We start from the raw sequence: 25,585 nt of genomic DNA, 5'->3' as shown, positions 1-25,585 counted from the left end.
ATACCAGGTGTAGGTCAAAATGGATAAAACCATTGCACGAGCTGTTAGACATATTCCAATATGAAACTGCATTAAGTGCATGTAAAACAAACACTACCTTGATTGTAGTGCATGCAGTTTCAAAATATCTACATGCGCTTAGTGTGTAAGGAACAAGGTGGTGAAAAGAAGCTAAGACATGCTGAGATAACATGGAATGGCTGCACATTGTATGTGTGATGGGAAAACATGATAAATTTGCAGTTGATTTTTATATTTTTATAAAATGTGGTTTTAAATTTTTAACCTGTATTGCCATCAACTGTTTCTAATGGATTGTTGATGAATATGACAAGTTAGTTTGCATGCGTTTACAACTCACGCCATTACAACGCAGTCGTTACAACAACCGCGTTGTTACATTGCATACCTTTATAAGGCAAGTCGGAACAACGACTTGCTGTAGGGGAGGCGCCGGATGTTGGAATAAGGATGTTTACCATTGTTGATGGATCATTTTATCCGATCTGGCTGAATAAAGGAAAGAAGGCTCAGGATGGCTCTCAGCCACGATGATATGAACAACAGAAGGGCTGATGAACCTTTAAATCAGGAATTTGTTTAGGGCCAGAAAGTAAAAATAAGAACCCCCCCCTCACAGCCTGCAGGTTTCTGCTCTATACAGAAAGCTGGATGTGTGAGCGCTACTAAATTGTGTACTGGTGTAGGAAAATGACACCATGACAAATTCAGCATATTTCAATGGATCGTCCACATCCCAGATCTAGCTCAAAAACAGCTGGCAGAACAAGGATCCCTGTCATTCCAGCATGGATAACTATTACAAGCTTGGCTTTAATCACATTTTCAAAGATTAACCGAAAAAGGCAAATGCTTGTTCTCATTTTAGGTCTTTCATTTGTACTTCCATGACATGAGTTTACTCATTAGTGCGGTCACATATTAAAGGTACTTATTCAAACACGTCTTTTCAGGTATGTTTGATGGTGGCGAAGTATTATCCCTACTTATAGCTACTTTAAAAACACTGACCTCTTTCTTGGATGATAATGTGAAAAGATTAAATGAAGGTTTTTCCAAATAGTGCTTAATTTGAAATCCTTATATAACCAGAGGATACATTAAATCAAGACTGATTTGTAATAGAGCCAACTACATTAAATAAACAAGCACTATGTGAATCCAATACCGTATTTTTTTGCATGACATAGTAATGGTTCACCGATCATTGTTAGATTCCAGGCAGATCAATGAAAGGTCTAAGCTACCGGCTGGACAGTAATCAGTGCAGGCAGCAAATGATAATTACCCAGGATTCTTTGGCTCACTGTCACGTGAACTTCCGCCCTTCAGTTTTCTAACCAGCTTCTCACTGCTGCGTCTAATTGAAGCTCGGAGTTTGCTAAAGGAACCACTGCGCTTTAATGATCCAGTTCCATCCTGAAAAAAACGTGAACAAACATGAAACTGCAGAACATTCTGAAACAAAAGCTCCCCTTCTGGTATTCAAGCAGACACCCTTCTTCTTGATTACCAGAGTGTACCAGATAGGTAGAATCACCTGAATTGGATGTTCAGATCAAATATCAACACATGATAGTCATGCAAGCCTGGTATACTACCAGTGACAAGTCTATGTCTACAGTTAAGGTACTGAACAAACATCTGACAGATCATTTAAATTACTCCTATACTGTCTTGTTATTGCTTTGCCTCAATTATAATGGATTGTGAAAAGCATGACTTACAAGATGGTAAAGGTCATTTATTGTGCTTTATTTGGCTTTTCTTTTAAATCCCAGTTAGTAAAACAGCAAATTATACAGCCAACATAACAAGCAAAATATAAAACGTTGTGTCCTTTTAAGACCCAAGCAGAACTGCAAAATATTCTGGTGTACGATTCCCACAATGCTGCAACAATCCAGCAGTAACGTTTTTGTATTGTAAAACTACTACATATTGTTTTGTAAAAGGATTAAACTGTGGAAAGGTTTTAGTTGCAGATTTAAAAGCAACCAGTCCACTACAATCTAGCAGTTGAAAGTGTATTTTGCAGCTTACACCTTTGCTCTAGAGTATCTTTGGGATTTGCTGTATTCTCCCTGCTCTTACATTAGCCTCCACAAAAGGCTCCCTCTCTTATATCTCCTTTACGTGCAATGATTATTTTATTGATAGTTAGAAATACCATGCCCTGTTAGGTTTCTGCATTGTTTAGATTGTGGTATATCTTTGCATTCGTATTGCATGCAGCACTTTGGCTTATTTCAAGAAATTCCCCTGTTAACTGCCCAGGTCTCCGCACAGACTAACTGAAGAAGTTTTAGTCTAGTCGATGTGCCTGTTTTTTTCTGAATTGTAGTGCACATGTGATATACATACATGCTAGCCTTTTGGGTGGCCATAGCACAGAGTTTCAATGGTTGTCCTATATGGTATATATACACTTAATGTCATGGGATAAACCTAGCCTGTGTACAAGGTGGGTACGGAGTTCCTCTGTGATAGTATGTTAGGACGGTTGGAACATGAAAAGGTAGTCTGGTCACTGGGGACCACTACACTGGCTCACAATGAAATTCAGAGTCCAGTTTAAGTGTCTCTGCATGGCCCATAAGGCACTCTTTGGGAATGCCCCAGAGTATATCAAACAACGTTTGAAGAGGTACGTTCCCGGAAGATCCTTGCGTTCAGGAACAACCTCTAATCTGATTCAACCTAGGTTCAAACTAAAGACTAAAGGAGGCAGGGCCCTGTCTGTGCTTCTCCCACAACTGTGGAATGAGCTTCCGGCCACCTTGAAGGAAGAATCACAGCTATAACCCTTCAGAAAGAAACTAAAAACTCATCTTTTTAGAAAGGCTTTTATGATGGGTTAGGCGGTAATACAGCTGTAGGTTTCTCTGGGCATCAGTGTGTTATGTTCTTCTTGTTAAGCGCTTAGAGACCGGCGGTGATAGGCGCTATACAAATATTCCATAACATAACATAACATATTGTGTGAAGGGAGGAGGGGGAATTCTTCTTGTTGGAACTAGGGCTCTCACATACCCAGCAAGCTAGGTGTCATGCTTCATCATTTGAGCCTGCCCCTCGTCAGGTCAGCACTGCAATACCTGACGGGCACCCGGAACCGGGGCTCTTTATCGGGGATCTTTTGTTCCCTCCTTTTGTCTAACATAAACCTAGCCCCCCACCATCGTAAATGGTATTGCAATTTAGTCATCTTAGCCAAAAGCTTACATTTAAGCCAGCGTAGTTATTTTAAACATGACTCTCATTCCCACTTCCCACTTTTTAAGAAAGCTGTCCCTACACATCCACCACCTCTGGTTTGGAATCAAACACAACTTTTACCAACCTTCTACGTTTCTCAAAAAGAAATTTGGTAAGGGACGAATAAACGGCTCCATAACATCAATTATGGAATTAATTTAACTATATAAATTCTGGAAGGTATAGTATTGGCTCACCTCAAATGAAACACCTGCACTAATGTTATGGGTCACAATGGGTTACAGAAGAAGAAATTGGACTGGAATAATTTGAGGTTAAATTATCTGTTATAACTGGGTATAAAGATCAGGGGACCTGTTAAGCTTTGTGTTCCTGGACATGCAGTCATAATCAAAAAACATGTTTGTTGATCCTAAACACAGTTTCAAGAACAGTCAATGAGTTGGTAATTTGCAGAGAGTTTGGGATACAGAGGAACCCTACAAGTTAAGCATCCAGACATATGTGTTTGTTTTGAAAAATTTAAATCAGAAATTGTGAGAATACAAAGGCAGAAAAGATTGGAAGATTTAGCACACATGCATGTTCTTCTGAAACATCACCACAATTCCTAAGTTGTAAAATCTATACACACGATGCATATTGAGAAGATATATGTTATGATTAAGCATAATACTGTTGTACGTCAAAAACAGATTCAAACTAATATACGACTACGACACTAAGGTTTGTTATCTAGCAGGAACAATTAGACAGTTGGAAAAGTAACAAGCAGCAAAGGCTGAAACCAACTAAACTATGCACAGTGAAATTCTGTTATAATGATTAGTGTTGGTTGGTAAATCCAAATTACCATCCTCAAACAACCCCTGAAAAAAGCAGTAGCCCTGTATGTTTGAAAAGCTGCAAGTCAACAAATGTTACTCCTTTTTAAACATACAAGATTCTTTGGCTTTTAACCGCATAAAAATAAAACAATACCAAAATTACTTGCATTTGGTATTGCTGTCTGAATTGAGAAGCACATATTTTTTGGCATTCTTGTTTCCCATCGAGTAAGGATTATGTTACCTACCCTGTAAGCATCTGTTTTTGGCATGTAGAGCTGTAGATTCACATGCTTTGCATACTCCTGCCATCTAGTGTTGGGTCCGGATATTTGCAAGTTGTTATTCTTCGAAGAAGTCTTTTCCAGTCAAGAGGTAAGGCAACTCCTCCTTTCGGTGATAGTGTGCATGGGCATCAACTCCATTGTTAGATTGTTTTCCAGCAAGAGAGTGAGAATGGAGTAAATAAGTATAGTATAGAAATATCCATGTGTACAATATGAATAGTAATAATAATAACAACTGCAATGACCATAGGTGTCCAGGGAGGGCTCATGTGAATCTCCAGGTTCAGATGCCAAGAACAGATGCTTACAAGGTAAGTAACATAATCCGTTCGAGGCATGTGTGCTGTAGATACACATGCTTTACATAGACTGTATAGTAGTACTCACCCAAAGCGGTGGCTAACCAGTGGACGTTGCAGTTGTTTGAAAAAAGTGTTGTTAGGACTGCCTGTCCTACATTAGCTTGTTGACATGCTAATACATCCACAAAATAGTGTTTACTAAATGTGTGTGGTGTAGACCATGCAGCTGTTTAACAAATGTCAGCTATAGAAATGTTACCTAAAAAGGCCATAGATGCTCCTTTTTTACGAGTAGAATGTGCTCTAGGAGGTATAGACAAAATACTTTTGGCTTTGATATAACATGTTTGTATACATTTAACTATCCATCTAAAAATACTAGATTTAGAGATAGTTTTCCCCTTAGGAGAGGGAGCGAAGGAAAAAAAAAGTTGTTTTGCAAAAATCTTTTGTACTATCAATATAACACAATAATGGTCTTTTGACATCTAATGTATGTAGAGCTCTTTTTGCTACAGAATCTGGTTGAGGGGAGAAAACAGGTAACTCAACTGACTGGTTAATATGAAAGCCAGAGACTACTTTTGGAATGAACTGTGGGTTAGTGTGAAAAACCACTCTGTCTCAGTGGAGTTGGAAAAATGGTTCTTCTAAGGTTTGCGATTGAATCTCACTGATACGTCTTAGTGAAGTGATAGCAATCAAGAAAGCAACCTTTCAAGTAAGGAATTGCAAAGGGCAATTGTGCAGTGGTTCAAAAGGTGGAACCATTAGTCTTGTTAGAACAATATTAAGGCTCCATGCAGGTGGAACTTTTGTGGTGTCACTCTTTTAAGGCCTTCCATAAAGGCTTTAATTACTGCCACTCTGAACAAGTGTTGCCAGTTTTTGAAGATATGCAGCCACTGCTGCAAGGTGTAGGCGTATGGATGTGTATGCAAGGCCTGCAAGTTGTAGATGCAATAGATAACAGATGATTTGTTGAATAGAAGCATCTGGTGGTTCAATTATTTGGTTATTACAATATATACCAAACCTTTTCCACTTTGCTGCATAGCATGCTCTAGTGGTAGGTGTTCTTGCTTGTTTAAGAATGGCTATACAATCTGATGGTAGATTTAGGTATCCAAACTCTGACTTCAGAAGCCAAATCGCTAGGTTGAGCTTCTTGTGGTTTGGATGTCAGATTTCTCCATGGTTCGGAGTGAGAAGGTTTGAGGTGAGGTGAAGCTTCTGGTGTGGAACTATTGAAAGTTCCAGTAGTGTAGTGAACCATGGTTGATGAGCCCATGTGGGAGCTATTAAAATGAGGGTGAGAGATGTTTGCCCGAGCTTCTGAACCAGAAGTGGAGGAAGAGGGAGAGGTGATAAGGCATAAGTAAATGTATCTGTCCAGTTTATCCATAGAGCACTGCCTTTGGATAGAGGGTGTGAGAACCCGGAGGTGAAGTTTGGACATTTTGTGTTCTGAGCTGCTGCAAAGAGATCTATTTGTGGAAACCCCCATTTGTGGAAGTATGGGAGCAGAATTTGGGGGTAGTTCCCACTCGCTGACTTGTTGTTGCCTCCTGCTGAGGAGGTCATCAAATTAGGTGTTTGTCCCTGGAAGGTGTTCCGCTAGCAGTTGGATTTTATGCTGTACTGCCTGACACCAAATGGTCTAAAAGCGGAGTGATGGAGCAAGCAGCTTCGGAGGAATGGGGCCGGCTCAGCACTTGTACTACACTGACCCTGTGGGTCCCTCTTTCCTCATCCCCGGGATGTCTTTATGGGCCTAGATTACACACACTTATGAACTTGGCCAAGATCCCCGGTATACATATGCTCCGTTAAGATTACCCCTCATGGTTTCTGTTGTATTTGGAATAGAAAAGCTGTATCGATACTGGGTAGGCCGAATGTTGACGCCGAACCAGTGGATAACGCATAATACTGTCTTTCATCTATGTGTGCAGCGCAATAAACATATTTTAAACATAAAAGAGGAGTGATAACTGTGGGGAGTGTCCCCACCGTTTTGTACATAGCCGTCATATTGTCAATCCACAGTAGTACAACTTTCCCCATCAGGTGAGGTAGAAATGCTTTTAGCTCTAGGTGAACAGCTAGAAGCTCAAGGTAGTTGATGTGCAGATTTTTGTGTTTGGTGTCTCATAGACCCTGAATTGTTACATGTTGTAGATGGGCACACCACCCTGTGAAGGATGCTCCCGCTGTGAGCACAATCTGTGGAACAGGTCAATAAAGGGACGCTCTTTTGATATGTTTTGTGTGTTCCATCACTGCAGAGAGCGGCGGATGTGGCTGTCTACCAACACTAGATATTTTACCTGATTGTGTGATTGATTCCACTGACATGCTAAGCCTTCCTGTAGATGACGCGTTTAATTTTGCATGAGGTACTATGTCAATGCATAAAGCCATCAACCCTAGAAGTTGCATGAAACTTTTCACTGTTAGATACTGGTTGCTTTGGAAATGTAGTAACAGTGTTTGAAAATTGTGAATCCTTTCTGCATTTGGATAGGCTAAACCTTTTTGAGTGTTTAGCATAGCACCTAGATAGGGTTGGAGCTGTGAGGGTTGAAGATGAGAGTTTTGAGCATTGACTGTGAATCCTAATTGATAAAGATTTATGGTAATTCAAGTGTGTTGGCTTTGATGAGCCAACCACTTAGATATGGGTAACAAAAATGCGTTGCCTTCTTGAATGGGCTGCTACTACTGCTAGACATTTGGTGAATACTCTGGGTGCAGTAGTGACTCTGAATGGGAGTACCTTGAATTGATAGTGTTTTCCTGCTACCACAAATCTAAGGTATTTACGATGTGCTGGGTGAATAGAGATGTGAAAGTAGGTTTCCTTCAAGTCTAGTGTTAACATAAAGTTGCCTTGCTGTAAGAGGGGAAGCACCTGTTGAAGTGTGACCATATGGAAGTGTTCTGACCGTATGTATAAGTTTAGAGGCCTGAGATCTAATATTGGTTGTAGAGAACCATCCTTTGTTGGGATTAGGAAGCAAAGTGAGTAAACCCCTGATCCTTGGTGTTGTATTCAAACTGATTCTATAGCTCCTTTTGTACTTCTTTTTTGTGCATTTGTTGGTGCTCTAGAGAGTTTGTGAATGCGAAGTGGAATATTGGGAGGATTGTTGGTGAGCTCCAGGCAATAACCATGTTGGATAATGTCAAACACCCTTTGTCTGATGCTATTGATTGCAAATGGAAAGAAATAGATGGCGTCTTCCCAAGACAGGTGTATGATAATCGGGGGAAATTGTTATCAAGCTTGTAGGGAGAGGACCGTGTTGGGGTACCTTTACCTTTGAAATTGTTTCCTCTGTAACTACCTTTGTAAAAATCCTCTAGAGGGGGAGGATTGATTTTGAGGTTTATAGGAGGAATGTGTTGGCATTTGTGGAGGTACTTTTTGAGCCTCCCTTATAAAATGAGCAGCGAAAGGAGTATCTGTTAGAGGGTGACTGTAGTGCTCCCATGGATTTTACTACTTCAGGGTCTTTTTTCATTTTTTAAAGTGATTCAGCTACTTCAGGACCACAAAAATGTTCTTTGTCAAAGGGAGCATTAAGTATTGTTTGTTGCACCTCTGGTTTAAACCCAGAGATTCGCACCCGTGTATGTCTTGTGAGGAGAATATTGGTGTTAACTCCTCTGGCTGCAGTATCAGCAGTGTTTAACGCACACCCAATAGAGGAGTTGGAAAGTAGTTTTCTTTCCTGCATTAGTTCCTGCCCTCTTTTCCTATGCTCCTCTGGGAGATGTTGGAGTAACTCCTACATTTCGTTCCAGTGGGCACTATCATACCTAGCCAAAAGACCTTGTGTATTGGCTCTGCGCCAATGATTGACTAATTGTGCAGCCACTCTTTTGCCTGAGGCATCTATTAGCTTGGACTCTTTGTCTGGAAAGGTGAATCACCTCAAGTTTGTGAATTTGCTCTTTTACGAGCATTGGACACAACGTAAGAATCTAAATGCTCTTAATAAAAATTGGGCCAGATGGTTGGGGTATATATTTTTTTATCAACCCTGGTTGTTCTAATACATGCCCTTACTGGATCTTTACAAATGTATTCCGCATGTCTTATGAGTGGTTCCCAATGTTTCAAAAAAAAAATCTTCTTTTAAAGATTATTGGTGTAAAGTGACTCCATGGTATGTGGCTGCCCTGGCAATTAACTCCTGATATTAAGTGGTGTAATCAGTAGGGGAAGGTTTTACAGGGTATAGATCTGGATCTGTGTCTTTAGTAGGATCTATATTATCATCATCCCATGGATCTGGTGTTGGTTGATCATATGTCATCTCCAGCCCCAGCATTCGATCTATACGAGTAGAGCCCTCTGGTGTGATGTCTAGAGGGTCTGAATCTGGTATCAGAGGTAGTGGTGCAGATGAAGGAGGGGTATTAGGAATGGAGTGAAGAGGGCTAGTAGCCATGTCCTTTTAGAGGGATTTTATATACTGTGTCCTGGAAACTAAGATTTTTTCTCTTGGAGCGTGGTATCACTAACTTTGTTGTAATATGTCCAGTGACTGGATTAATATAAATATTCTTTTGTTTCAGACTCTGCTTTTCTTGCACAGTTTCCAGAATTGACTCCAGAGGCTTCTGAGGAGCATCTTTCTGCGCTGACATTTTTGGTTGCGAGCCGGGTTTGCCATATTTGTCTTTCGGAACTTATGTTTTAGGTGCCGAAGGTGTGGTATCTCGACTGGAGGCCGAGCTGGAAGGCTTGACATGTGCTTATGGTGCCAAGTCAGATGGCAGGCATTGGAATCAGAGTCTTGGTGCCTACCATGGCCACATAACAGTGGTGGCCTGGAAGACTTCGGTTTAGTGGAAGCAGGTTTTGTCGGCATAGGGGCTTTGGTACTCACATCACCTTGACCTGCTGGGATATAATGGGACTCCAGTTCTGTCTCTAGCTCGGAATCAGAGTCTTGGACGGAGAAGGCCTCTTTTTCTTCTGATGCGGGTGCTTCCATTTTGTCCTGTTCGATATCTTCTCTGAAGATATCGGGGGTGTCTTCAATACTTTGTCGCTGCATTTCATTTTGTCAAGCCAGACAGTCCCGGAGTTTTTTTTAATTGAAATTAGCACCAGGTGTCAGTCTTCTTCCTTGTGCTCTGGAGACAGGCACAGGTTACAGACCTTGTGAAGGTTGGTGCACGGATATCTGGAGTAGCACCAAGGGCAAAAATAGGAACAAAGTCTGCTCCATCAGCAGATTACTCAATGATGTGTGTTCGAGAGTAAGTGAAATGAAACTGGCTAGGCCCGAAGGCAGCGTTTGGAGTTCTCTCCATCCAACTCGGAAAGTTTCCTGATTTTCAACAGGTGGAGAATGGGAATATGCGTTCGAAACAATATCGACGCGGGTACTGTGAGTTGGGAACCGAAGGGATCCTAACGAACGGTCTCGAACCAGAGCACAGCAAACCACGTCTGAACCCAATGGCAGAAAGAAAATAATCTAACAATGGAGTTGATACCCATGTGCACTATCACCGAAAGGAGGAGTCACCTTACTTTGTGCCAGGAAAATACTTCTTCAAAGAAAAACAACTTGCAAACATCTGGACCCAAAAATAAATGGCAGGAGTACGCAAAGCATGTATATATACAGCACACATGCCTCAAACCAGAAGCACAGATTTCTAGGTTTTCATGCTTCCTATCGAGTAACAGAATGTGTGAGCAAATTATGAGCTTAGCCAATTGCTTTGTAATACGAACTGGATGTGATTTCATGATCAGTCATGACAATCAACTGCAGATCATTTGAATATACCACAGCAAGAGCTATATACTAGTAGCACTGATGATGTAAGGTGCATTTTATTCCACATAATGTACACAACAAAAACGGGCACCATGTGTACAACAGAGTGAGTTGAGCAGGAGCAGATTCGAATACTGCTGAAAAATGAGTCAGGGTCATTATGCCAGAATTTCACTGAATCTACCACCCAAAAAAGCTACTGCATGGACACAGAATGAGAGAGCAAATATTCCCAAGCAGACAATAGAGACACAGACACTGGTCAGTTGGAATGAGTTTATTAGAAGTTAGAGAGAGACAGGTACACGGATCACTGAACACTCAGATTAGTGGCAAAAGCACAGTAGCAAACATTTCACACAGACTAATCAGCTGTTCTAGTTCTGAATAACAAGAATTCAGTATTGATATTAACCACCTTATAAATTCTTTTAATTAGAATATGACGCACATGCCTTACTTCTAGAAATCAGTGACGGTCCACACCATGCCATGTTTAATCCTGTGTATGCTTTTTTTAGGTAACCGTGTCATAATGAAAAGCTAGCTATTGACGTCTTTCTTAATTATTTAGCTGCAGATTGCACGGTAACTGGTTGTAACAGAACACATTTTGCATGACTGATTACATTTCCAAAAGGCTACAAATGTACAGAAATAAGAAAATGGTGGGAAAGGAGGACACCAGCACTGAAGGAGTGGCCAGGATACAGGAGGTGTGTTGTGGCTCAGACAGGAATCCTACAGGGGTAGCTAAGACAGTAGTCAGTACTGGAGAGAGAAGGTAAAGCTTGTAGATGCTGCACGCCCATCATGCAGGAGACAGTATAAGTATCACACAAGGCATCTAGGCCTGCCAGACAGAAATGGAGAAAGAGAGAAAAAACTGAATGAAACTGTTGGAATAATGTCAACAGTTTTTTTAATTTGCCTTTAGTTTTGTACAGGTAAGTCAACAGTATTTCTAGGTCATCAGACTACCGATTCAGCAGGCATAGTTGAGAGTGTGCTTCATTGTCTGTCGGTCAATGAAGTATACAGCGAATTCAGCATAATTTACCTACTTGAATCTAGATATTCAATCATATTATACAAGATTCAATACTTAATTTTTGACTTGTTCTATTAATTTAATGATGGGTTTATTATTTTCAGACATCACTTGCAAGTTCATATGCAGATGTGTAAGCAATGATAATAATTTGAAAAATGTGTTCATAATAAAAGAAATGCAGGAAACATGTTTTGTTTTGTGGAAATTGGCTGGCAACTTAGTTAAGCTGCGTAGTTTGCTTTGCATCCATCAATTCTTAGTAACAGCCTCAACTTTCAAATTAAATAACTATGTTAATCAATAAAATCTTATCTTCTTCCCAGAAACCTCTTCACTACCAAAAAATAAAGAAAACTACAAAAAATGTTGTTTCAGATTGAACATTAAATAAGATTGCTCTAAAATTCTAATAAAAGGTGATAATTGATAGGATCCTGCAAATTAGTTTATATTTTCATAAATATTTTCAGCCTAAATTCAGAATGTATTGATCAGGTTGCTGGATTTTGTTATCTTCGCTTGATGCTACTGCTCACAGCAATAAAAAATCTTACTAAAAGTAAATTCTTCCTATATTGAGGTAGTGCATGTTTACTAAACTTGACTCGCTTTGCATAATCTTAACAAAGCAAGGTTTTACTCTCGTATTGGGTCAGTGAAAGGTTAAAAGAAACAAAGCAAGGAAAAGAGGAGTGACCGAACAAGGAGTAAGTGCTAGAAAATGAGAAATCCAGTCAAAAAAGGTAGAGCAAATGCAGAATTTGATTTATACTTTGAATTTCACAAGATGAAAATAAAAACCTACATTTTAGGGAGAATGTAACTGTTTATAGAGGGACCGTGGATGATGCTTTGTCACTGTCCAATAAATAATAAATTGTTGAGTGATGCATTACCCTGTAGTCTTCGTTAGAAATGCTACAGGATCTTGAGCCATGCAGCGTAATTTCCAGAAGTAAAGAGCAGCACCCCCCAAGGAGGCAATTTTAAAGGGATCTCTGTGGTGGTCAAAGGGTAACAAAGTAGAGCAACAGTCATCATGTGGGGTCATTAATAGGGAGGGTGATAGGATTGGGCGGGCAAACACGTAGGTTGGAGTTTAGGACAGGTGGCTTATTTCATGCTTTAAAAAATTAACTGTACCATAAAATGAAGAACAGAGAGGAACATGTGTGAAAGAGTGGTCCATGCTGGACTGTTGTCTATTTTATTTTGTAACCTTTGCTCTAAACATTTAACAGTTTTGAATTTATTATTATTTTTTTTTTATACAGAACGGGTAAGATGGGTATCTGATAAGGACAGTTACTCTCAGACTTCTCAACTAACAAATATGACTAAGTAGTGCACCTGCAATGTAATATTTAGGGAATGTAACTTTCCCAGTTTATGAAAGCACTACTAACAATACTCTCTAGGTCTTGTGTCCCGTGTGTTGGCAAATGGTAATACCAAACAGCGTTCTTAAAGCTAACACATGAGCATCTGGGCTTCGCTGATTTTAATACCTCTTTAATGCAAACAATGACCTAGAAATACTGTCAGTTATGTTTTTCTTGGACGTCCCATTACAGTACAATCATGCTGCATGCTTTAAAAGAAAGCAAAGGGAAAAGGTAGGCATATTAGGTTTGTACAGCTTAGAAACATGCAAAGTCATGCAAAGTGTTGCAGAAATGAAGGGAAGAGTACAGTACACAGTTCCAACACCCAGCTGGCAAGAGTTAATCCGGGAGGCCTTCAAGTTTCTTATATTCAACAATGACAGTTGCAAATTAGTTACAATGATGCTGATTGATTGTCTTAGTATGAAACATACCAATATTAGGGAGAAGAGGAGGTAATCTTTGGAAGGAGAACAGATTAATAAAAAATAGCAAAAGGGAGTTATTATGTGGGAAAATGTGTTGAAGGTTTAAAAGTTTGGTGCACACATCTGGGCCACTGCAGAACATTTAAAGAGAAATACTAAACTGTTTTGGTGCAACCCTAAACACAATAAAAAAGAGTAAATATACAATGTAATGTTTTATGAAAAAGGTGTGATAAAATGGCAAAAAGGGAAAGACTGACAAAGGCAAATGGTATGAAGCATGTGACAATCAGCATAATTTATCAGAGTTGTAAAACCAAAATGGATGGTTATATTTTGATACCAGCAGTCACGCAAAGTTAGTTTTATGTTCAACATGTTGCACACTGGGATGCATCAACTCACACTGATAAGGGGCTACAACAAGGTAGCAAATTAGGATCACTGAAGTTTACTAGTCAGCTAAATGATAGTTTGACTAGTACATGGGTGCATGTTCTGATGTGATGATTAGTGGTTATCTGACTAATCATGTTTTCCCTCCCAAAAATTATAAACCTCCACATCTGCAACTACAGTCCCAAAATTCTGCTATGAAAACAAATAGTTCAGTGTCTAAACAAATTGAACTAAAATATCCCCAGAACCAGGAGTCAAATCTCATACCACTGCACAACTACACAAGAAGCATTATGAAATTGGAGTAGTTGATATGTCAACAAAGTGTGATCAAAGTACAGTGTAGCACTTTCTGATCATTTCTCCCTCATGTGATTACAGTTCCATCTCAGGGAAATTAACGTGACAACCCAACTCACAGTGATATTCATTTTTTTTGCAGATAGGGAAAGATTTTTCTTTTGGAGGCATGACAACTCCATAGCAAAAAATTGCCTTTAGTGGTGCTTTCCTCGGTGTTCAGAAAAAGATCTATAAAAGCAATGCATGGAACAAAAGGAGATTTAAAAAAAACTTGCAGTACCACTTTCTGCCCAAGAGTGCAATCGGATTCTACAAAAACCCAGAGGGTTTGTGAAAACAATTCTTGAGCCCTATCTATTTAAAATTGCCATTTTCCTTTTCCAGAAAAAAAGCAATCACTTGTTGCTACCCCTGGACCAATCCCCCACCTCGGTGTTGTACTCCCTTTCACACTGCTTCGTAGTTGCTAGTTCCTGATTAATTGAAGAAGTACAATTAGACTATGATGGAGTTGCACAACTGAAAGGGGGAAACAGTGTGAAGCAGCTGAACCAGCCATCTTAAGTTTTGGGGGCTTAACATTGTCTTTAAAGAAGAAGCGTTTGCAGTCCACTGACTTGAAGCAATGGGTACTTGAATGCTCTTTAAGTACAATGTCAAAATACTAGCTTAAAAATACAAGGGAAGAAGTGATCCAGAAGGTTCTTCTAAATGCGTTGCATTTATGCAGTTATCACAAATATATTGTGTTGTGTGTTAAGGCAAGATGACATCCAGCTTGTTTATTGATTTAATCCTCGACAAAGTGGTCAATGCTCCCTTTTAGTATTTAATATTCTTAAATGTGTACACACCAAAGGAAGATGAGAATAAAATACTCTATCAGGAAAAGGTTTTTCACTTTAGGGCTTTTAAAAATTGTTAAATCACAGGATTAGCTTTTGAAAGTCTATAAGAATTCTATAGCAGTGTCTGCTGGTATCAGAGATGAAGGATCAAATCATGGTGTAATATGGGTTGCATTAAAGATTAACTAAATGGTAGTGACATTAGTTGCTACTCTGTCATCTAACAACAACAACCTACAGACTAGAATGACTAACAAAACAAAACACCAAGACACTCAATCAGCAAAAAGGTATGTAAATAATAGGAAACCTAGGCTGTTCCTGTTTATCAATTCCTCCCAAAAAACACAAATGTTCTCATCACGCCACTGTAAGAAGAATCTACTGTGAAGCATGTACAAAAATAATACAATCTCTTCACATCTGATTTTGAGAAACATCTGTGCACTAGTGGACACAGCCAAGGTGATTTCTTTCTAGCAATGACATGTTAAGTAAGTATAAAAGTCACATTCGTTTTGTTCTTGCATTGGCTACTTCTCAGACTGTGTACTGTACTTACCCCATTCCATTCTACGCTCATACTCACTTCCTCCCCTCCGTCTGGCCCACTCTCGTACTTTACAACATCAAGGCTTTCACGGCTTCGCCTTTTCTCTATGCTCTCAGGATCATTTAGTACATCAGCAACTCTCTGTTTGTGAACATTGTCCAAACCCTGTGTACCAGACAAAAGCATACTTGATTACTTCACCAAACTGCAATCACCAGTGAACCAAGGCATAACTAGTTGACAGTACACTAACACTCTACTATATCACAATTATATCTGTGACACCAAGCTTGAAGGAGTTTTCCTTTAGATTTAGAAGATGAAAAAATTAATGTGTGTTATTTCTTTGTATTTCTCATTTCAAAAATCTTTGGTGAGGTAACAGGTACTTGGACTAAGATTGGTTGCACCCCAGATAGATTCGATATTTTCCTTGCTATCTGGATTAGAGTCAGATGTGACGGGCGGGGAACGAGAGTATCTCACATGATGTGAACTAGAAAGACCGATATCAGGACTTTCATCGGATAGTGAATAAAAGAATACAAGAGACCTGTAGCTAAAAGTGCTTCTCCTCTCCTGGGCCCCAAAGTACTATCAGATCGTAACTCCAGCCTGGCCACCTTTGCTATCGGGCCAGCGTGCTGCTATATGGGGGGACAAAATCACCAGGGAAGCTGGAGTTCGCCGCTGAGTGTCACTTGTCAGCAGACGGATTAGGAGTGAAGTAGTTGCCAACTGTGTAGCATCAAGGATTTATTTTATTTAAACAGATTTTTTATTGGTATTTTAGAATGATCGAACATTGACAGTACATTTATTAGTGCGACATACCTTTTTATTGAGTCACTTAGCCCAATCACACGGATCAGCAAATATCATCATACCTTATGATTTGGCAGGATACGTTCTATTTCCATTAGAAAAATCGGACCTACTGTGTAGCAGCGTTATATTGGTATGTTCATTTTATGTCACTATTCAGACGTATGTGCATTTAATTCTCCCAATATTTATTTAATCTTTGCATCTCAGTAATATAAAAGATGTAAAATATCATCAACCTAACAAAGCAAACTAAAACCAAACAGTGGGCTGTTGTGTGTATCGTGAATATTTCCGACAAGCAAGAATATGTACATAGAGTCACTTGCATTATGTTGCAGGTAAGGGTGGTGCCAAGCCATACCATACTCTGTAACTATCATATACTGGGTATCCAATCATTAGGCTCGCCATTCAGGTCTACATTTTTTCATGAATGAAGGGGTTTGTGTTGCCAACACAATCAGCAGTTTTACTTGCTGGTTGCCCAAGCTGTTCAGGGGACAGTGTGACATCTTTATTTGGATCCTCAACTTTGGCCAGTAGTTCATCCCATTGGTCTGACAAAGTATCTTTCGGATTCCCTTAACTTATTCCAAGTGCAACAAGTTAGTTTCAGCTTTAGACAGTTTTTATAGCTCTAGTTGCCAACCCTTAATGGGTGGGGCCATTTTGGGCTTCCATTTCCTGACAATATATGCTTTGCCACCATGCAAGCAAGATCTAGAAACTAGGAAACGGCCCTGCCGGTCAGTTGTCAGAGGAACTGAACCAGAAGACAGCATTCAGGGTTATTTATGTTTTCACGCCCAGATATTGACATAATACTTGTAACCTGTGATCAATAATCAACTATAACCAGGAAGTCCCAGAACATGTGCCAGAAGCCAGCCCTATTGCTTAAACATCTCAGGTACTTTGATGGGGCTGGAGGGTATATGTTTGGGGATAAATATGCCCTGTGAAGGATGCTAAATTGGATGGCCATTCCAAGAGACCCTAGGGTGTTAGGGTATAACAGAATTCCATTATTTCTCTGTGACACATCTATTGAGGCACACATTCCATCTTTTGCTTGTTATAGCTGTATATTCGCTCAGTCTTTTGTAGGGGCCTTATAAAACGGAGTTACCTTATGTCCCGCATCACCCATTGTGTAAGTGATTCGAATATACTCCACAGCTGTGGGTTCAATATCAGTAATGTTCCAGTGTGTCTTAAGTATGTTATAAGGGCCAGTATATGTTAAATATTGTCCCCTATGTAGCCCAAACTGAATCTTGGCCGACAGGTTGTAGAGTGCCACATTAGGAGCCCCAGCCCTCATTTATATATAGGTGCCTTTAATTTAGCCAATGCAACAGGTCTCCTGCCTTGCCTCCATATCAGCTCCCCCAAAAGGCTATCCAAGTCCCTAAACACAGCCATCGGGACCAGCACGGGCAAGTACACAAATTAGTTACCTGTCTGGGGAGCACAACCATTTTTGTGATTGCCACACGGCTTGCTGGGGCCACCAGCAAGCACTTCGAAAAGGCAACCTTCTCCCTTAGGGATGCAATAGTAGCACCCAGGTTAACCTCAAAGAATATCTTTAACTTTGTGGAACACTCTAATATGCAGGTATCTAAATATGCATTCCCCCCCACCCCCCAGTTCACCAAGCCATTCTCAACACCTCAGTAATTGGTCCCACTGGCAACAAAAATAAAATAGGTAATAAGGGGCAATCCCAGCATGTCCCCCTCTTAACAGAATAGTGTTACGATATAGAGCCACTTTAACACTTATTTTAACTCAGGCTGTGGGGTGAGTACATAGTAATTGTATAATTTGCAGTAAACAACAAGTTACTTACCTTTGGTAACCATATATCTGTAAGAAACAGTAGTTAGTGTTAGATTCCTTCCTTAGAATATCCCCAGGCGTCAGACTGGATCCAGAAAGTTTTGCGTAGCAGTACCCCTGCGCGTCAGTAGGCGTCGTCTGCGGCTACGCGCCCGTCATCGGCGCCGGAATGACGTCGGAGTACTTAGACGCAGCCCTCGCGCGCTGACGTCAGTTCTTCTACACAGCTTTTCCGCGCCAGAAACGCAGAGCCATGATAAAAACCGACACTGGTGCCATGAAACTAGGGCCCTCAAAGGGAAGAACCGTAACCCTAGATATCGGTTGCAGAACGGGGAGGATGGGTGGGGCGGTAAGGAATCTAACACTAACTACTGTTTCTTACAGATATATCGTTACCGAAGGTAAGTAACTTGTGCATCTGAAAGAAACAGGTTAGTGTTCGATTCCTTACCTTAGAATAGATACCCCAGCAATACCAACCCCGGTGGTGGGTCTGTGAACCAATGATCACACCAGAAAGTCCTGGAGAACAGAACGGCCGAAAAAGCCATCTCTCCTGACTTGGATGTCCAGGCAGTAGTGTCTAGCGAACGTGTGCAGCGAGGCCCACGTAGCTGCCTGACAGATGTCCTGCAAGGGGACTCCCTGACCCAGGGCAGTAGTAGCCGCTGTGGCCCGAGTGGAATGGGCACGCAGCCCCACAGGAAGCTCCTTTTTAGCCAGTTCATAACAAGCCTTTATGCACAAAACGACCCATCGAGAAATGGTTCGTTTGTGCACTGCCCGTCCCTTCTTAGCACCCACGTAACCAACAAAGAGCTGGTCGTCCACCCCGAACTGGCGTGTGCGGTCCAGATAGAATGAGAGCGCACATTTTGGGTCCAGACGGGTGAGCCTCTCTTCCTTTTTCGAGGGATGCGAAGGCGGAAAGAAGGTGGGCAAGGTGATGGACTGCCCGATGTGAAAGGCTGTAACCACCTTGGGCAGGAAAGAAGGACACGTTATTAAAACAACTTTGTCCGGATGGACAGAAAGAAAAGGAGGCTTAGAAGATAGAGCCTGGAGCTCACTCACTCTTTTGGCAGAGGTGATGGCAACCAGGAATGCAGTCTTAAGAGTAAGAAGACGAAGAGGGAAATTGTGAAGTGGCTCGAAGGGAGAGCCTGGAGCTCACTCACTCTTTTGGCACAGGTGATGGCAATCAGGAATGCAGTCTTAAGAGTAAGAAGACGAAGAGGGCAATTGTGAAGTGGTTTGAAGGGAGCGCACATCAATTAAGTCAGAACAAGATTCAACTCCCACTGAGGCATCATGAAAGGAACAGGAGGAAACATGTGAGTGATGCCCTTCAAGAATCTATTTACAACAGGGGAATTGAAAAGAGAAGGCTGATCAGGAAGCCTTAAGAAGGCTGAAATGGCTGAGAGGTAGCCTTTGATAGTGCCCAGAGCAGAGCCCTGCTGGGCAAGAGAAAGAAGAAAGAGGAGAACCTCTGAAAGAGGGGCAGAAAGGGGATCCACAGCCTTTGCTGTGCATCATGTCACAAATTTGTTCCACCTGCAGGCGTATACCGATGTTGTGGAGGGACGCCTGGCTGCCAGAATGACATCACAGACTTCAGGAGGCAAGTCAAATGGCCTCAACTGTCGCCGCTCAATCTCCGCGCATGGAGGTGGAGACTGGACAGATTCGGGTGGAGGACTGTCCCCTGCTGCTGTGACAGAAGGTCCTCCAGAAGAGGCAGACGAATCGGGGGATCGACTGACATGCTGAGTAGCTCGGGATACCAATATCTTCGTGCCCAGTCCGGAGCCACAGGGATGACTTGGGCCCGGTCGCACCTGATCTTCTTCAACACTCTGGGCAGAAGTGGTATAGGCGGAAAGGCGTACAACAGACCGCAGCTCCACTCGCGACGAAAAGCGTCTCCGAGCGAGTGCCGCCTTGGAAATTCCAACAGGCAGAACTGATGACATTGCGCGTTCTCTTCTGTGGCGAATAGATCTAACCAAGGCTCTCCCCACTGCTGAAAGAAACCTTGCGCCATGTCTGAGTTCAGACGCCATTCGTGATCCATCATGCACAGACGGCTGAGTTCGTCCGCCCTGGCCCTGGTGTTCCAGCCATTGCCAGAGGCGCAGAGCCTCCTGACAAAGGGTCCACAACCCCGCCCTGTTTGTTGCAGTACCACATGGCGGTGGTGTTGTCCGGGAACACCTGCAGTACACATCCCCGGACAGAGGGAAGGAAGGCTTTCAGTGCAAGCCGGATCGCCCGCAGCTCCAGAAGGTTGATATGGAGCCGAGACTCCACCGGAGACCAGAGGCCTCTGATCTCCCTCTCTTTCATGTGCCCCCCCCCCATCCCAGGAGGGACACATCCGTCACCACTACCTGCCCCGGTTGGGGTAGGGAGAGAGATCTGCCGCTGACCCAATCGCGGTCCGTGAGCCACCACTGCAACTGTCTCGCAGTGCCCTCCGAGATCAGGACGTGGTTGGACAGGTTGCCCTGATGCTGGGCCCACTGAAACTTCAGGTCCCACTGCAGAGCCTGCATCCGCCACCTGGCGTGATGCGCCAGAAGGATGCAGGAGGCCATCAGCCTCAGAAGCCGCAGCGTCAACCTGATCAAGACTCGGGATAAAGGCTGAAAGATCGGAATCAGAGCCTGAGTATCCCGAACCCGCTACTCGGGAGGATAAACCCGAAACTGCGCCGAATCCAGAACCGCTCCGATGAGGAGGAGCTTCTGAGAGGGACACAGGTGTGACTTCGGCACAATGATGGAGAACCCCAGCAGGTGCAGGAGGTCGGCCGTAGTCTGGAGGTGGCTGACGACTGTCTGGGGCGAGCCCGCCTTCAACAACCAGTCGGTGAGATAGGGGAAGACTGACACCCCTAATCTGCGCAGATGAGCTGCGACCACCGCCATCACTTTCGTGAACACCCAAGGGGCGCTGGTAAGGCCGAAGGGGAGCACAGTAAACTGAAAGTGCTCTTGGCCTACCGTAAACCGCAGGTAACGCCGGTGGGCCGGCAGGACGGGGATGTGAAAATATGCGTCCTGCAAGTCCAATGCTACCATCCAGTCTCCGGGGTCTAGGGCAGCTAAGACCTGAGCCAAAGACAGCATCTTGAACTTCTCCTTACGGACGAAGCCGTTGATGTTTCGCAGGTCCAAGATAGGGCGCAGGCCCCCTTTGCCCTTCTTGGGAACCAGAAAGTAGTGGGAGTAACAACCACACCCTACTTCTGGCCCAGGAACGCGCTTGATGCCCCCCTTGGCCAAGAGGGCTGTAACTTCCTCTTGCAGAAGTTGCAAGTGATCCCCCGACACGCAGTTGTACTGGGGTGGCATGGCTGGAGGGGGTCGCCTCGAAGGGGAGGGAGTAGCCCCTTCGGACGATTTGCAGCACCCACCTGTCCGATGTGATGGTGCGCCAGTGGAGGAGGTGATGGCGAACCCAGCCCCCCACTGGCGTCAAATGGGCCTGAAAGCTCGAACTAGAAAGGCTTTGAGGCAGATGCTGCGGGGGTGGATGTGAACTGGCCTCGCTGCTGTCCCCTGGCACCGCCACGGCAGTTACCACGTCCGCCGCCGTGCTGGATGGTAGTCTGCGGCCCGTGACTGGCAGGACGTGAGGGGGCGCCCCCTTCCTTGGCCAGGAAAGGAGCAAAAGGCAGAAGTTTGCTGGTGCTGGCCCGACAGGCCCAAGGACTTGGCCGTAGCCCTGGAGTCCTTGAAACGCTCAAGCGCACTATCTGCCTTGTTGCCAAAGAGGCGACGGCCATCAAACGGCAGGTCCATGAGTGTGTTCTGGACATCAGCCGAGAAGTTGGCGGACCTCAGCCAGGCGTGGCGGCGAACCGTCACCGTCGTGGAAATCGCCCTGCCTAGCATGTCCGTGGTATCCAGCCCACATCGAATAGAGTACCGTGCTGCATCCCGCCCTTCCGCAAGGGCTTGAGCGAGTATCTTTCTGATTCCCTTAACTTATTCAAAGTGCTGTGGAAAAGTAAATTTTGCCATGTTCTGTGTCCCTACGCGTCCTCCATCATATGTTATGTGTGCATGATTAAATATGCATATGCATTCCCTATGTTCGATTAATGACGCAATTACAGTTGTGTCCATCTCTAGTATGTCAGTTTCCAGTTCTCGTGAATACTACGAATATCAGGCCTATGTAAAGTTACGTTGCCACGTTTCTCAGTGTGCACGTTATTCCATTGTAAAGTCCCCGTTTCTAGGCCTCAGAAGGGCCTGGACACCAGATTCAGCTCCTGTCTCCTGTCTCCTGAAGCCTCGCTGAGGAGCGATACAGCCCCCACCTGTATCCTCGACCCTTCACTTACTTCCTGCCTCGCAGTGCCCGGCTCAGCCTGGCTCTGCCTCTGAGTCTGCCAAGAGTATGTTATGAATCCAGTTATCAGTTCAGTCCTCCTTCTCTGCATTCCTAAAGCTACTGAATCGCATCAATAGTTTCCGTCATTGTCTAGCCTTTACGTCTCCATGTAAGAGAAATACTGCATTTAATGGTCATTTAATATTCTTCATCACGCACTACATATAGAATAATGCATGCTCCAGTCTTAGAGTCCGTTAGCCTCTCCCCTCCTGACTCTTAGTTCATATCAACATGTTCCCTAAACATCAGATACTAGATACTGCTTAGGTACATGTCGCCCTGACTCTCCAGACTTCAGTCTCTGCTCCTAGCACAGAGTTCGAAGCCCCCAGCTTCTCCTAGTAATACGTCATTGCCAGTTTGCGCGCACCATCAGGTTAGAGGTCCCGGCTCCTCAGGTAGCCCCCTCCATGGTTTCCGCCCCATTCATGACATATTCTGTTACGTTTGCATCACATGTCTATGTATACGCCTCTGTTACACCCACTTTCACCCTTATCTTTCGCGACTGCTATTGACCACACCCACTGCTCCGCCTATCGTATGTATTGTAATGCAACTGTTTTAGTATATATGATCGTGTATTGTTATTAAATGTTAGCGCGCTCATCCCAGATCCAGCCCCAGCAGCTGCTGGGCCCTGCCATCCTATTCCTATGCAGGTTGTCCTGTTCCTGTCCTTATGCTGTATTAAACCTGCAAAACTCCTACTACCTCGAATCTTGACTCTTATTTATTGAGCTATCTGTTATTCATTTATTCATCCAAAAATAGAGGTATTATTTATTTATTTACCACATAATGGCGCCCGAACAGGGACCTGCCCTTTCCCCACGCGCCGGTGAAGCCACGCCGGCCCCCTGACCCTCTGCAGCCGTGACGGAACCATACCGTGCACGTGCAGATATTTCTGCTTCAAGTATCCCTCAGGCCCACGGAGGAGACGGAGGAGGCGGTCCAGCATCCAGACGAGGCGGTGGAGGAACGCGGCGAGTCCCGACCAGAGCCCAAGCCGAGAGTCCAAGGTCCGAGGTATCCGGAGGCCCACCCGTAACAGAAGTCCGAAGTTCGTCCGTCCGACGTCGAAGCAGTCCAGTCCAGTCCGAGGCCTTCCGTTCTTGCTGCCCGGTGAGTACCGTTAATGGGGTAGTATCTAGACAGGGTCAATCTGATTGACTCTGGTCCGTGGGTTGGTGGTACACAGACCCACAAACGAAGTGTCCACTTCGGTGGATGCGGGTCCTGACGTGTCTCTGTATGAGACCGGTAAGTTTCGTACTGTTTCAGCAGTGCATCTAGTTTCTGTTCCAGTCAGTTCTGTTCCCGAGAAAATTCATGTATTCTGTGTTCCGTATTCCAGGTAGTATTCTGTCCGAACTGTTATTTTAAATGTTCTTCATGTATTTTAATGTCGTGGTATGAATGGGGAATAAGTATCGTGTTCATTGTGTATTGTATTGTGTCTAGATTACAGTCCAGTCATGCCCTTGTTTTCTAAGTTACGTCAGTTAAAAACTAGAAAGGGTCTGCTGGAAGCAGCAGTTCCAGTTCCGCCTAGGGACAGTCCAGGTCATTTTATGTATCAGAAGCATGGCATAAGTGCCATATTATATCTAGATTTATGGGTAGAGTATACCAAACAGTTAGAAGAAAAGTATAGATGGCCCGTATCGGGTACATGGGATGCCGAGTGCATCATGCGAGTAGAAGAAGCATTATGGAAAAAGAAAGCCAGACAGTCACAGAAAGATGCCATCGAGTTATGGCGCAAAGAAGCTCATAAAAGAACCGAAAAAGAAATCAGAAAGTCAGAATTAAGTAGAGAATCCTTGGAACGAGCCCAAGAAAGGGAATTAATCGAGATTGGTGAACGAGTTCAAGTCAAGTCAAGTCAAAAAAGTTTTTATTTGCTTTGGTACTCAGCTGAGCACCACAAAATTAAAAAACATTTACAACAGATATGCATTCTCATCAATATAAAGTTAGAAAAGATTTTAAAAATTTATAGAAATGATAACAAACCCATTCTTCTGTTGGATGTTTACATAAAGATATTAAACTATTTACAGTGGTAATGTTGCATTTTTGATATATTGGTTGAAGATATCTTGTCCGCGCTTTAACTACACTTGCGTTAGGGCAAACAAATAAAATATGCACAATGTCTTGATCACCACCTAAACAAAGATTACATAGAGGAGATTGACCTGGTGACCATTTAGATGTGAAGACGGAAACAGGTAAGATGCCTAAACGCAACATAGTTATGGACCTTCTAGCTCCATGAGTAAGACATAGCCCCAAATATGGCCTCAATTGCTTGTATTCCAGTGACTCTATGAACATTTTATACGTAGATAGCTTACTACAATGCATAAAGTCAAGATCATAACTTAACCTTGGAGTAAAGCATTTCAAGAAAAGTTTTAACTGGGATTTTGACCAGGATAACAAGATCTCTTTTGTAAGGTTTGCAATTTTAAATGCTTCAGACATATTCTTGGAAAAATTAAGATATCGAGAGTCTAAATTAAATATCTCAGTCTTTAACAAGAATCTTAGTGATCCTTCTTTAGCATGCAAGATGTTATAGGCCCATCGGATGACATTTGCCACAGCTGTGGCGTACGAGCTTGTAAGTGCAAATTCCAGTCTGATAGCCTGCACAGGTGTTGATACTGAAACCTTTAATATTCTTTTCAAGATCTTTCCTTCTGTTATGTTCATAAAAGACCATTGGGATATTGGTAAGTGTTCTGTTGCGTATGACAGGACCGAGGGTATCTTTACTTTATACACTTTGAGCAGAGAGGAGAAATGTCTATTCCCTGTGGCAGTATACAACCTAGAGAGCGCCCCTGCATGGATCTCAGTTTTTTTCTTTAGATTGATTATTTGTTTAGAATTTTGCAGGTTCTTTGCAAAAATCCTCCCAAGGTAGGTGTATTCTTCTACCTCCTCTACTCTTGTCCCATCAAGGCTCCAGCAATACTTGGCACTTTTTTGCCGGCCAGAGAACGCTACCACTTTAGTTTTTGATAAGTTTGGAACTAAAAAATGATCCTT

The 25,585-nt window shown here is 42.8% G+C and overlaps 1 protein-coding gene across 6 annotated transcripts in view; it reads right to left on the bottom strand.

Annotated features, from left to right (window-relative positions):
• Window positions 1–25,585, bottom strand: part of KLC1 (kinesin light chain 1) — a 406,453-nt gene that overhangs the window by 35,376 nt on the left and 345,492 nt on the right. For 2 of the 6 annotated variants that reach the window (XM_078660245.1, XM_078660243.1), the window contains exons 13-14: window positions 15,443–15,598; window positions 1,310–1,440 (exon numbers count right to left, since the gene is read on the bottom strand). In XM_078660245.1, coding sequence (XP_078516371.1) covers window positions 1,310–1,440; window positions 15,443–15,598 — 287 coding nt within the window. Of the gene's footprint in view, window positions 1–1,305; window positions 1,441–11,179; window positions 11,317–15,442; window positions 15,599–25,585 lie in introns of those variants that run through there. The other 4 variants (XM_078660246.1, XM_078660244.1, XM_078660247.1 and 1 more) reach the window with 3 other exon arrangements.

This window comes from Lissotriton helveticus, chromosome 9 (genome assembly GCF_964261635.1).
Source record: "Lissotriton helveticus chromosome 9, aLisHel1.1, whole genome shotgun sequence".
Classification (NCBI taxonomy): Eukaryota; Metazoa; Chordata; class Amphibia; order Caudata; family Salamandridae; genus Lissotriton; species Lissotriton helveticus.
Note: the sequence above shows the minus strand (reverse complement) of the source record. Positions and strands in the feature narration are given on the sequence as shown.